The 12,677-nt window shown below is 35.5% G+C and overlaps 1 protein-coding gene across 1 annotated transcript; it reads left to right on the top strand.

Annotated features, from left to right (window-relative positions):
- Positions 1-2,622: 2,622 nt before the first annotated feature.
- On the top strand, positions 2,623-5,014 carry LOC110020232 (vesicle-associated membrane protein 721-like). Its single transcript, XM_020718261.1, has 5 exons — positions 2,623-2,812; positions 3,749-3,890; positions 4,213-4,333; positions 4,434-4,496; positions 4,735-5,014. Exons 1-5 carry the CDS (start codon positions 2,623-2,625, stop codon positions 4,876-4,878), a joined length of 660 nt encoding a protein of 219 aa, XP_020573920.1. The 3' UTR covers positions 4,879-5,014.
- Positions 5,015-12,677: the final 7,663 nt, after the last annotated feature.

Raw genomic sequence — 12,677 nt, 5'->3', positions numbered from 1 at the left:
CGAACACGAACCGAACACGAGCTGTTCGCGAACGACGAGCCAGTTTGACATCCCTAATATTAATATATAAAAATAATATTATATATTAATTATATAACTTATATTATATAAATATACAATATCTATATTAGTATATTACTACTATAGTATATTAATATATTATTATTATTATTTTATTATATATTATAATTTATAAAATTTAATGTTTTAAAATATAATAAATTTTTTATATATAATTATCTTATATTATTTTATATTTCAAACAAGAACGATTCGAATACGAACGAACGCATCATTGTTCGTGTTTGGTTCGTTTAACTAACGGAACGAAAAAAATTTGTTCGCGTTTGTCTCGTTTACTTATCGAACAAATCGAACACGAACTCATTGACGAACCGAACACGAACTGTTCGCAAACAACAAGCTTTTCTGACAGCCCTAGTTTTTCACGCAAGAACAAAATTTTATTTCAGCTAGAATAAACTAAGACAAACAGGGCTTTCAAAAATGGCTCGTTGTTCGGAAAAAGTTCATGTTCGGCTCGTGTTCGATTCGTTCTTTAAATTAATGAGTCGAACATGAATAAATTGTTTGTGTTCGATATATAAACAAACTGAACACAAACAAAGATTTGTTAATTAGTGATCGGTTCGCTTTGGCTCAATATATATATATATATATATATATATATAGATAATTGATGAGTAATAATTTTAAAAATTTTAATTGAATAGAAAGTTACAAAATTTATAATCTAGTAAAATTATTAATCAGAAAAATAGTGTAAAAATTTATTAAACTATATTTAAATTATATTTTAATATAAATAATAGAATTTAAATATTATCTCGACCATTAATATTATATAATTGATTGATCATGATTGTCAAAATAACTTTTTGCTCACCAACAACTCGTGTTCAACTCGGCTAAACAAAGACAATTCTAACTTCATGGCGCTTTATTTGGTAGAAAGAAAATTATTTAACAATCATTTTTTATCAGAAAGAACCTGCTCTTTTCCTCAAAACCAAACCTCCGTTTCCATTGACCACGGCTTCGTGGGCCGACTTCTAAACCAACGGTCAGCATGATGATGTACGGCGATCAGAACAGTACGATTCGTTGACCTAATTGCCAAGTTAACCGCCACTTCTCCTTCCAACCTCTAGAAGCCGGCTGATGGCACGTTCGGCATGACGTGTCCTTTAATTTGGGCTTAACTCTAAATTTAAAATTTGTTTCATATTTATCTACATTTTTTTTTATTGAATTTGAGTGATAATCAATACTAATTAGCAATATATTCCAAATATTGTTGACATATAACGTAATTGCATTGTATTATGAATTTAAGTTGTTTTGTTATGTTAAATTTTAAAATTTTAAATTTTCATATGCAGCAAAGTATTTAATATTTAATCATTTTTATATTTCTAAAATTATAAATCATTTTTAAAAAAACATAAAATATAATAAATATGCAGAACTTGTCTTTAAATAAATAATTAAATTATCATTAATGAGAATTGATTTATTTCTTTGCTAGCTGCTTGTTAAATGATGAATGATTCTTAAAAAGGTGATGTTTTTTATGTGATATAAAATATGTGAGTGCATAAATGTAAGAAATAAAATCTGTGTGAAATAAATAAAATGACACTATTTGTTAAAAAAATATTACATTAGGACTCTGCACCTAGAGTAACGTGCATCGTCCAATGAAATTACGCCACGTAGAAAAAAAAAATCTGTCCGGTAACACAGGGGAATATTCTTTCCGTATTATTCATGTGTTATTGTATGTCATTCAAGTGTTATTGTGTGTTATTCAAGTATTATTGATGTGTTATTGTGTTATTATAGCACCAGAATATTCCCAGAACACAATAACATATGAATAACATACAATAACACCCGAATGATACAGCATAACACGAGGGGAATATTTCTTGTGTTATCGGGATGATCACATCCACAACGTAATTTCATTGGACTTTGCACGTTACTCTACGTCCTGATGTAATATTTTTTCCAATAATTGGGTGGTATATATTAATAAATGTCCCTTTTAAATTTATAATAACCTCACTAACCTTCAAAACAAATTTATTTGGACACAGCAGTCGAAACAATGCTATTTACAAATTAAACACTCTATTTCATCTATTTTTCAAATTATCACTTTAGTATTAAAATTCACAATAAAATCAAAATCTGTATTTCATTTTTATCAAGTTCTTAATGATTTGATTCACGCGTAAATACATTGGTATAGTAGACAAAAAAAAATTCACATAGGTGTAGATTTGTAAATAGTAATGTTTCTCAAGGGCTGTTTTTGTAATTTTGGTTTTTTAAGTAATAATTGAGAAGCAACTGGCAGTCTTTTCAAGCTTAAAAAATAAAATTTTGTTTTTATTTTCCAACCAATCAACGAGCTACACGTATGAGTGCTAGTTATTTCCTTGAACGTCGTGTGCATAAGGATCATATAATATTCACAGCTGCGACATTTCGTTCTCCTGGACAAAACCCGGCTTATTTCTCACTTCCTTCTCCCGTGCGAAATCTTATTAGAATCTAGGGTTAGGGTTTGAGGGTGAGGGTAAGGAGCTGGAGATGGGGAAGAAGACGCTGATCTACAGCTTCGTGGCGCGAGGAACGATGATCCTAGCGGAGTACACGGAGTTCAAAGGAAACTTCATGGAGATTGCTTCTCAGTGCCTGCAGAGGCTGCCGGCTAGCAACGACAAGTTCACCTACAGCTGCGATGGCCACACTTTCAATTACCTTGCCGAGAACGGATACAGTGAGTTCCGATTGCGCCTTTGGTTCTTTTTTGGTTGGGGTTGGAAGGGGGCTTTTTCCTATTTAGAGTATCGCTTCATCGATGGATGTAATTCTTGGTTTGCGTTTGCTGTGGGTTTTATGATTGAAATTATCTGGATAAAACGATGCTTATTATTGGTTTCAGGCCCGAAGGAATTTATTTATCGCATGAAGAAGATTAAGAGTTAATCAGCTCCTTTTGGTTATGATGATCCATCGGACAAGCAGTTTTAATTATCTGTATATTTTTTTGCTGTTAGATGCTAGAAATGTTTATTTTTACTATGATTAATTGGTTTGCAGCACGTTTGACTTGAATTATTGACGCGCATATAGGATTGAGATTGCCTATTTCATTCCTGGACTCATCATGCTGGATTTTGTTCTTCTTCTGGATATGATTATGGCTTATTCAGTTACTTTTGAAGGGACAATCTTTAATTTTTTTCTTACTCATTTAGCCTGTGAAAAGCAAATCATTACATTTAAGAGGTTTTGAAGGAAACTGTTGACTTTATAACTAATACTGACTTCTGGCAACTCACAGCATCTAGCAAAATTTCACCAAAACATTTTTTAAATTTAAGCAAACAAAGGGTTTTTATGTTACAGAAACCTCAAGACGAATTCATGAACTCTGCATCAAAGCAGGATTTTGAACTTACATGACTTTTTAGTCTGTGGTATTTGGTGAAATGCTTATTTTGCCTTCATGAATGGAGTTATTGTATTCTTTACTTTAAAAATGTCTTCTACTGATCTTTTTGTCTTCTTTATTTTCTGTTGATCATATACTTAACATGCATTTCGGAATCAAAATTCTAAAAAATCTCCAGATTCTTCAATTTTCACCAATCATTCACTGTAAATATACATTAAATTCTTCGCCTATTAACATATTAACCGGATTGTGCAGTTTACTGCATTGTAGCCGTGGAGTCTGCTGGCAGACAAATTCCAATCGCATTCTTGGAGAGGATTAAAGAAGACTTTACCAATAGATATGGTGGTGGAAGAGCTGCAACAGCTCTCGTTCATAGCCTCGACCGTGAATTTGGGTAAATTATATTAACTTCTTTCATTTTTTCAAGCTAGAAAAGGTCTTGTTCTTTATATAATCATGGAAGATTTACATACATACTACTCAATTCCTATGTATTTACATATATAACGCCCAAACTTCAATTTTTACACACGTCACATTACCTAGACATCAAAAGGTGTATTTGACTTTTTAAAAGTTAAAATGAAGGTAATCTTGATATGATATGAAATATTTTGGCAGTATAAATGAAATAAGTAAAGTTTAGGTGTTAGATATGTAAATTCAAAGGAGTTGCGTGGTATGCATGTAAATGCCCTAACATATAATGATCTCAGGTCAAAGCTAAAGGAACACATGCAGTATTGTATGGATCATCCTGAGGAGATCAACAGGCTTGCTAAAGTTCAGGCTCAAGTTTCAGAAGTTAAAGGAGTTATGATGGAAAATATTGAGAAGGTAATAGTCTTCTTCACTAATTTCACTTGTGAATTAATGTCAAATTATCAGTAATGGCTTCCTTCTGGCTTGTTAGAACAATCCCCTTCATTTCTTTCAGGTTATAGATCGACAGGAGAAGATAGATGTGCTAGCGGGTAAAACAGAGAACCTTCGGTATCAGGTCTGCTCTTCATCTTTCAGGGAGTTTTTCAGTCAACAAAATAAAATTACAAAAGGAATTTACATACTTACCACGCAATTCTTATCTATTTCCGTATCTAACAGCTAAAGTTTTACATTTACATTTATAACACTCGGCAAAACATTAAAGAACAAATTTTTTACATGAACCATTTACACTCACAGTCTAAATGTTTTATTATAATTTTAGGATGCATAACAATTTTTATTTTTTTCAGGCTGAAGGTTTTAGGCAGGGAGGGAACCAATTGAGGAGGAAGATGTGGCTGAAAAACATGAAGATAAAGCTCATCGTCCTCGCAATCATAGTTGCTCTCATCATAATCATTGTCTTATCTGTGTGCCATGGTTTCAAGTGCTAATTACAGTTTTGACTTCATGTCAAATTGTCATTAAAATGGTTTTATTGGCTTAAGGGCTTGGTGAATTGTTTGGCTTCACCACCTACATAAAAGTAGAATTACTTTGTGCATTATTTCAGACTTCATAGTGCTTCCTTTCTTAGCAATTATGAGGGAGGGGATGCCTCTGTATTTGGAACTCTTCTTCCTGTATAGTTAGGAAAACAGCTGGTCAGAGAAATAGGATTTGTGGATTCATGTAATGGTTTGTTTTGTTGGATCAATGGCTTGAAGTTGGAAAATATATTTCAAAAGATGTTGATTTCAAATTTTACAAATCCTCCCAAAATTATCTATAACATAATATTTCTGTTCAGCTATAATATGAAATCATTGTTTTTAAAAAAAAATAAAATTTAACCTACAAACAATCAAATGAGCCTTTAGTTAACAATATCATACTTATAGCTATGATTGCAATTTTGATGTTATGAGGGTGCTTTTCTTGTTAAAGTTTGATTGGCTATGGTATGTAAGTGGTGTGATCATTATTCAATTGTGAATTGATGATGGTTGGAAGGATATTGTATCATGGCTTTAAGATCTTTGATCATTAGTTGATGGTAGCAATCAAATTATGTGGATACTATTTAAAGACGAGTTGATCATGGTTCAATCATGATTCATTTAGTGTTTGATCCTCGTTCAAAGTTTGTTTTATAGAGATTTAATTATGAATTATATCTCAAGTTGATGCAAGAGGAAGTACAACTATAATAGATATGACATAGTGCACTTTTTTGTGACAAACAAATAGTCACAACTCAAAGAGCATATTCTAAGAAATAAAATATATCAGTCATAACACAGTTTTGTAATAAGGTTTGACCTGGTTTGATTATGGTTTGACCACGGTAGATACGGCAAAGTGTATTCCAACACCTTGAATTGCGAAAATTGTTTAATCTAAATATTTCTGGTTGATCATGCCGAGGGGATAGAGCTTTGGGGACCGAGGAAAGGAGATAGAGTGAGGGAGGGATAGAGAGAGAGAGAGAGAGAGAGAGAGAGAAAGAAGAGGAAAACTTGTCCCCTTCAAGTGAATCAAATTGTTTCCGTACTTGTTGACCCATTTTATTTTATAAAAAATAGAGGTTATAAGTATGAAACCAAAAAAGCCCATTTGCATAAAAGGGTCATCTTATTTATTGATGAAAAATGATAAAAAATAGATTACAGTATTAATCTTGCTTTAAAAGGGGTTACTGTAAGATATTTTAGTTTTTTGTGTTGGTTTGTATTGTTGGGTACCACATTGACTGCTAGATCAGTCATTCTGGAGTTGTTATGTAGGGAGGAGTCATCGGGTTCTGATGGCCGGTCAAAGGAAAAGTCCTCCGTCGGAGAAAAAGTCATTCGTTGGAGGAAAAGTTGGTCGAGGGTAGCCAATTCTACTGAAGCAGTCTGTAGATTATCTTGAGTTCCGTGTAGATCATTTTTTAGTATTTGTATTAAGTTCCCTAATTTTTTTGCTCGTTGATAGTGATTGTTGTAATAAAGACAAAAGAAAGTTATAAATAAAAAAATCTTGAACGTGTAATTTGCTAATGAAACCCCTATTATGCGGTTTTTGCTCTCAATTCTTGGTTCTTTGTCGTCATATGTTTAAGTGTTTTTATGTCTGGGAGTCCTCGAGTTTCGGTGCCTGGTCAGAAGAAGTTGTTTGTATGAGGAAATGTTATAAGTTGGGGGAAAAGTCTGCAATCATAAGAAAATTTGACCCAAAAAGAAAAAGTCGGTCATCGGGGGAAAAGTCGACCTATCCAAGGGTGGCTGATAGATGGGAGCATACTGCAGGTGCAATTTTGATGGCGGTAACTAGACGAGTATGGCGACATTTTCAGTCTATACGTGATGCCCTCAAGTTTTTTTCTTCTTGGTGACAAAGTTGCAATAAGAATGAAAACTCATAAGTAAATAAAAGATATTCTTTATTAGCCAACTTTATTTAATTTTTTAACAGCCTTTTTATTAGCCTTTGATGAGTAGATTTTTTTAGAAGATTATTGGTTAAATTTTTAGATTTTTTGGATATGATATTTGTTCAGCTCAAGTTTCACCCCTTACGGAGCTTATCATTGTCGGGTGATGAGTTATCTCAAGAATCGAAGATGATCTCCACACACCCCTCGTGGAACTTGTTGTTGTTGGCTGGTGAATCGTTTATGGAGTAAAAGATGATTGTTATACACCTATCGAGGAGCTTGTTGCTGCTGGGTGTCAAAACATCTCAAGGGTTGAAGAGGATCATCGTACACCCCTTGCGGAGCTTGTTGCTGACAGACAGTGAATCCTCTTTGAGGCCAAAGATGATTGTCACATGCCCCTCGCCGAGTTTGTCACCGTTGGGTGGCAAGTCATCTCAAGAGTTGAAGATGATCACCGTACACCCCTCGCAGAGCTTGTCGTTGTCGGGTGGTGAATCACTTTATGAGTCAAAGACAATCGTTGTATACCCCTCGCAATACTTGTCACCACCGGGTGGCAAATTGTCTCTGATGTTGAAGATGATCGTTATACACCCCTCGCGAAGCTTGTCGCTGTCGGGTGGCGAATAATCTCTTGGGCCGAAGGTGATCGTCGTACACCATTCGTGGAGCTTGTCGTTGTCGGGTAGCGAGTCATTTCAAGAGTGGGTAAAAAACGATTGTCGCACACCCATCACAAAGCTTGTCACTGCCGAGTGAGGAATCATCTCTGGGGCCGAAGATGATCACCATACACCCCTCGCGGAGCTTGTCATTGCCGAGTGTGAGTCATCTCAAGGGTTGAAGACGATCGTCGTACACCCCTTGAGGAGCTTGTCATTGCCGGGTGGTGAACCATTTTTAGGGTCGAATATGATCTCTGTATATCCCTTGTGGAGCTTGTCTCTGTCGGGTGGCTAGTCATCTTTGGGGCATAGCGGTCGGGTTATTTTTTTCTTACTTTTTTAAGCCCTAGTTGCTAAGATAGATCTTCAATGTTGGGTTCCCATTTCTATGGGAGGTGGTGGTCCTAATTTCTCTTATTCTTTGGGATGATTGCCGTCGTATCCTTCGCAGAGCTTGTCACTCTGAGGGTAGGGAACCATCCTCAAATATTTTGTCCATTCTTAGCTGGAAGGTCTTGGCTAAGGAGATCATTAGTTTTTTGTTACAAAAGACCTTCCTCAATGTTAATGGCCTCCAGTAATTTCAAGTGTATATATATATAAATACCACACCAATTATATATATATATATATATATATATAGCATTTTCTCAACATTTATGAAGCGAATTATTTTTATATATATATATATATATATATATAATTGGAGTGGTATTTATGTAAATTTTCTATTTATTTTATTTTATTTCTATTCAGGTGGTCAGACAATGGTTGGTCGGCCGAAAACGGTGGACTGGTCGGAGGCAATCGACTGAGTGAAAGTCGGTTGTCGGCCCGCAGCACCTGGACCAGTAGTCGGCTGAGGAGTGTTGCTGGCAAGAGGGTAGGCTATTTTAGGATCATAGAATAATTTAGTGACATGTATGTATATAAATATATAAGAATTGGGTGGAATGTAGGTAAATCCATGCATAAATTGGGTGGTAGGGATGTAAACCTTCCGTCTTCTAACAGCTTTTGCAAAGCGGTTGGTTGGGACAAAATAAAGCCGCAGATTCGTAAACTTTAAATTTCTGTTCTCCATGGTTTCCGATAAGAGCGGAGTGGGCCGGACGGCCGGTGGAAGGTTAATCGGAGGGTGGCTGTTCGGAGAGAGGAGGTACCCGGCCGGAGGTAGATTTCCGGTCGATAGTTAGGTGGTCGGTCGACAGTTGGGTGGGCGGTCGGCAGGTGGGTCCTCGTTTGACTGGTCTTCACCTAAACAATGTTATGAATTTTGAGGGATGCAGCTGGCAGAGGGATTTCGTTGCCCATCAGCCGCATTTGCGAAGAGTGACGCCCCTGCATCTAGGACTTCTTGGTAGCCGGGTGCTCTGTCATCTAAGCACGTGAAAAAACTCGTCTTTTTGTTAAATTGCTCATCTGCTTCCGATGACACCTTATTATCCGAAGAGCCCGCGCGGAGAGACGGTCGGCCGAGGGAAAGCGCAGTGGCAGAAATGTCGTCTTTCAAAACAGCACCGGGGGAGATAACAGAGTCGAGGAAAAAGGTGTCGCGTGATGGAATGGAAGCTCGGACGGCTGTGGGTTGGTTGACAAGTCTTTTTGCTGTTTTGATTGAAGAAATTGGAGTGGGGAGTATTGCTCTTGGGTTGGAAGATGGTGTGCTTGAGTTTTAAGGATAAGTTTGGCGTGCGTGATGGGTCCGTGTTCGATTCGTTTGTTAAGTTAAGAAGCCAAACACAAACAAAAAGAACAAATATTTATTCATTTGTATTCGGCTCGTTTTGGCTCGAAACATTACTTAAGTATACATATATATTTTATGAGTAGTATTTTTAAAAAAGATTAATTGACTACAAGGTTCAAAAAATTTATAATCAATTAAAAGTATTAATGATGAAAATAGAATAAAATTATTAATTTAGATTCAGATAATGTTTTAAATCTTGCCCCAATCTTTAACACATTATGACTACGTGATTAGAGTTGTCAAAACGACTCTTTGTTCGTGAACGACTCGTGTTCGGCTTGCAAAACAAACGAGTCTAACACGAACACACTTTTTGAGCTCAAAATATAAACGAGCGGAACACGAGTTGTGCCTAGCCTCGCTCATGTTCAACTCGTTTATACCCCTAGTTGGAGATCTCTAGATTTGAAAATCAAGAGCATGCACAGATTTATAGGAGAAGGGATAATTCATTATTGTGCAAGTTACTCTTGCCCATTGTGGTCGCGTCTCTATGAAGTGTTTATGGTCGTTATTGCTCATCTATTTGTTGCTGATATGATTCATGCTCAACGTATCTTAAAAGACGTTGAATCTTAATCTATCCAATAGATTATGTCCAAGGGACAGAGTGTTGGGGGGGAAGGCTGAAGGGCTTTTTTTTTATACTGTGTATATTTCAAATTTATTTTGTTAATCATGCTTTTTGCATCTAAAACTTTAATCGAAAGCTATGATAATCATTACTTTGGCTCAGGTTGCGGCCATCACATGTTCCCACTGGAGAGATGAAGCAATATTTTTTTCTTTCCGACAAATCAACATTACCATCGAAGTTATCATTGAAGGCATGCAATTAAATTAGATATATGTTAGGGTGTAAACGAGCCGAACACGAGCGAGCCCAGACTGAGCTCGTGTTCGGCTAGTTTATATTTCGAGCTCGAAAAGTGTGTTCGTGTTAGGCTCGTTTGCTTAACGAGCCGAACACGACCCGTTCACGAACAAAGAGTCGTTTTGACAACCCTAATCACTTAGTCATAAAATATTAAAGATTGAGACAAGATTTAAAACATCATTTGAATCTAATTTAATAATTTAATATTTTAAATTGATTATAAATCATTGTAGCCTTGTAATCAATTAAATTTTTTAAAAATTCTACTCATCAAAGATATATATATATATAATTGATTTGTAGTTTTTCGAGTCAAAACGAGCCGAACACAAACGAACAAATATTTTTCCGTGTTGTTCGTGTTCGGCTCGTTAACTTAGCGAACAAGCCGAACACGAGCGCTATTCGCGAACAACGAGCCATTTTGACAGCCCAAAATATATGTGATAAATAATTAAGCTTTGTGCCTTATTCAATACCTTTCCTAATGCCTGTTTGATTTCTTTTTTAAAAAAATAATTATTGAAGCCTTGGAAGCTAAGTGATAATCCCTATGATTATGATCAATTTTGAACTTTATTGTTATATTCATTACAACATAATGATTACATGTTCTATGATTTGCCTTTAAAAAAATGATTGAAAAAGCATTGCCGATATTGTTATATTTATCAAAAATAAACTTTAATTCTTTGTTGTGCCTATTGACTCCTTTGACCTGGTCATAAACTATAATCATGAGACATTTTTTTGGTTCATTAATATAAATATCAACTGATAAATTTGAGAATTGATATTTTGCATCATTGCTATTAGTAAATTCTATTACAACTTGTATTAAAAATTTTTATCCTCACTTAACATTAGGTAGCATATATATTTAAAGCTTTGAATTGAGACACATAAAAGGGAAATATACGCACTTGAAATGTCTTTCAATATCTTATTGAAGATTAATAATTGTCTCAAAATTTTTCTTGTTTAGCAAAACTAGATAACATTGTTACTTCTAAGAGTGCTTCGAGCGTCCCTCTTACATAAGTGATTGTTTGCACACAAAACAACCAAGTTTTTTGATCATTCGATAAGATAAATCAATACCGAAGTCTCTCTTCACCCTTGATAATCATCTTTTGCTTAATGCCAGAATCACAACCTATGAGCTTATCATTGATTATAGGTTCAATGAAGTATGATTGAGTTTGTTAGAAATCCTTCAATCTAACAATCAAATATTAGTATTTTGATTGAAGCATGTCGATCTTAACATTACTTAATTTTATCAATTTCTTACTTTGTAAACTTAGTGAGCACTTTAAAAGAATGCATTCTTTGGCGGATAATAGATTCCATTAGCCCCAATCGTGGCTTGAAACTCGGTGTAGACCCAACACTTTTCTAGTATTGGGATTCCTCAATTCTTTCGAGCCGTTCGGTGGCCCTGGGGTTTCCGTTCTCCGTAAGGGTTCAGTTCTTGAGGAGCTTGCGCTCTCCCCTCAAATATTTTGCTGGTCAATTATGCCATTTGTTTTGTCATTTGGTCTCGAAGTTCCTGAATTTATTGTTGCAAAAATTCTCTTTCAGACTACACATTGGAGGTTTCTCCGTGAGTTCCTTTTCCATGGCATGCTCATCTTTTTGTTAACAACTTGATTTCACGCTCACCGCACCTTTTAATATGTTAAATCTAAAAATATCCTGTGGATCACACCTAAGGAACAGAGCATTGGACGTACGAGAGAAATAGAGAGAGAGAGAGAGAGAGAGAGAAAGAGAGAGAGAGAGAGAGGAAAATATGGTGCACAATAACACAAGTCATGAGGGGGTAAATTCAATAGTACTTTCTTGAAGAAATGTCCCCATAATTGCAACTCATAGGGATATCTAGTTAAATGTTTGTCCCTATAAATGTTACAAGTTGTTATTACACATTCTCAAATTTGTAACAAACTCCGGGACCCTTTAATATCCATAATTGACATTGACACAGTTTTAACTGCTTAAAGTGTGTGTGTAGGGTGGCGGCCGGGGGGGGGGGGGGGGGAGGGTTTGCTGGTCGACTAGAAGGTCTTTGGACAGTTAGAAGGTCTACGATCAACTTAATCATCACTAGAGCCCTCTTGCGTTAAAGTGAACTTGGACTGTTAGGCAGAGGATGTATCATCATAATCTGACAGGCAACTCTTCTTGGACAAGGGGACATTTAGAAGATTAGAATGACATTGGGGTGTCATTTGGCCATCTCTGTGAAGAACCACGAAATCAGTTAAGGGTGTTAGCTGTAGCTAACTGTCCTTTGGAACAAGTGCCTCATGTTCTTTTGTTCTAATGAGCTTTCATTCAATATGGTCATAGTTCCAATCAAAGGAACCGATGTCTGGAGTCTCTGTCATTTGACTATCCCGATTTAGTCCTCTGATGTCCACTTAGCGAGATTCATTGAATTTCCTTGAGATTCGTGTGGTCATATTTTTTATGCATGTATGTATGTATGTATATATATATATATATATATATATATATATATATAAAATTTT

This window comes from Phalaenopsis equestris, unplaced genomic scaffold (assembly GCF_001263595.1).
Source record: "Phalaenopsis equestris unplaced genomic scaffold, ASM126359v1 Scaffold000094, whole genome shotgun sequence".
Taxonomy (NCBI): Eukaryota; Viridiplantae; Streptophyta; class Magnoliopsida; order Asparagales; family Orchidaceae; genus Phalaenopsis; species Phalaenopsis equestris.
The sequence above is the reverse complement of the archived record's forward strand: the minus strand, read 5'-3'. Positions and strand labels throughout refer to the sequence as shown.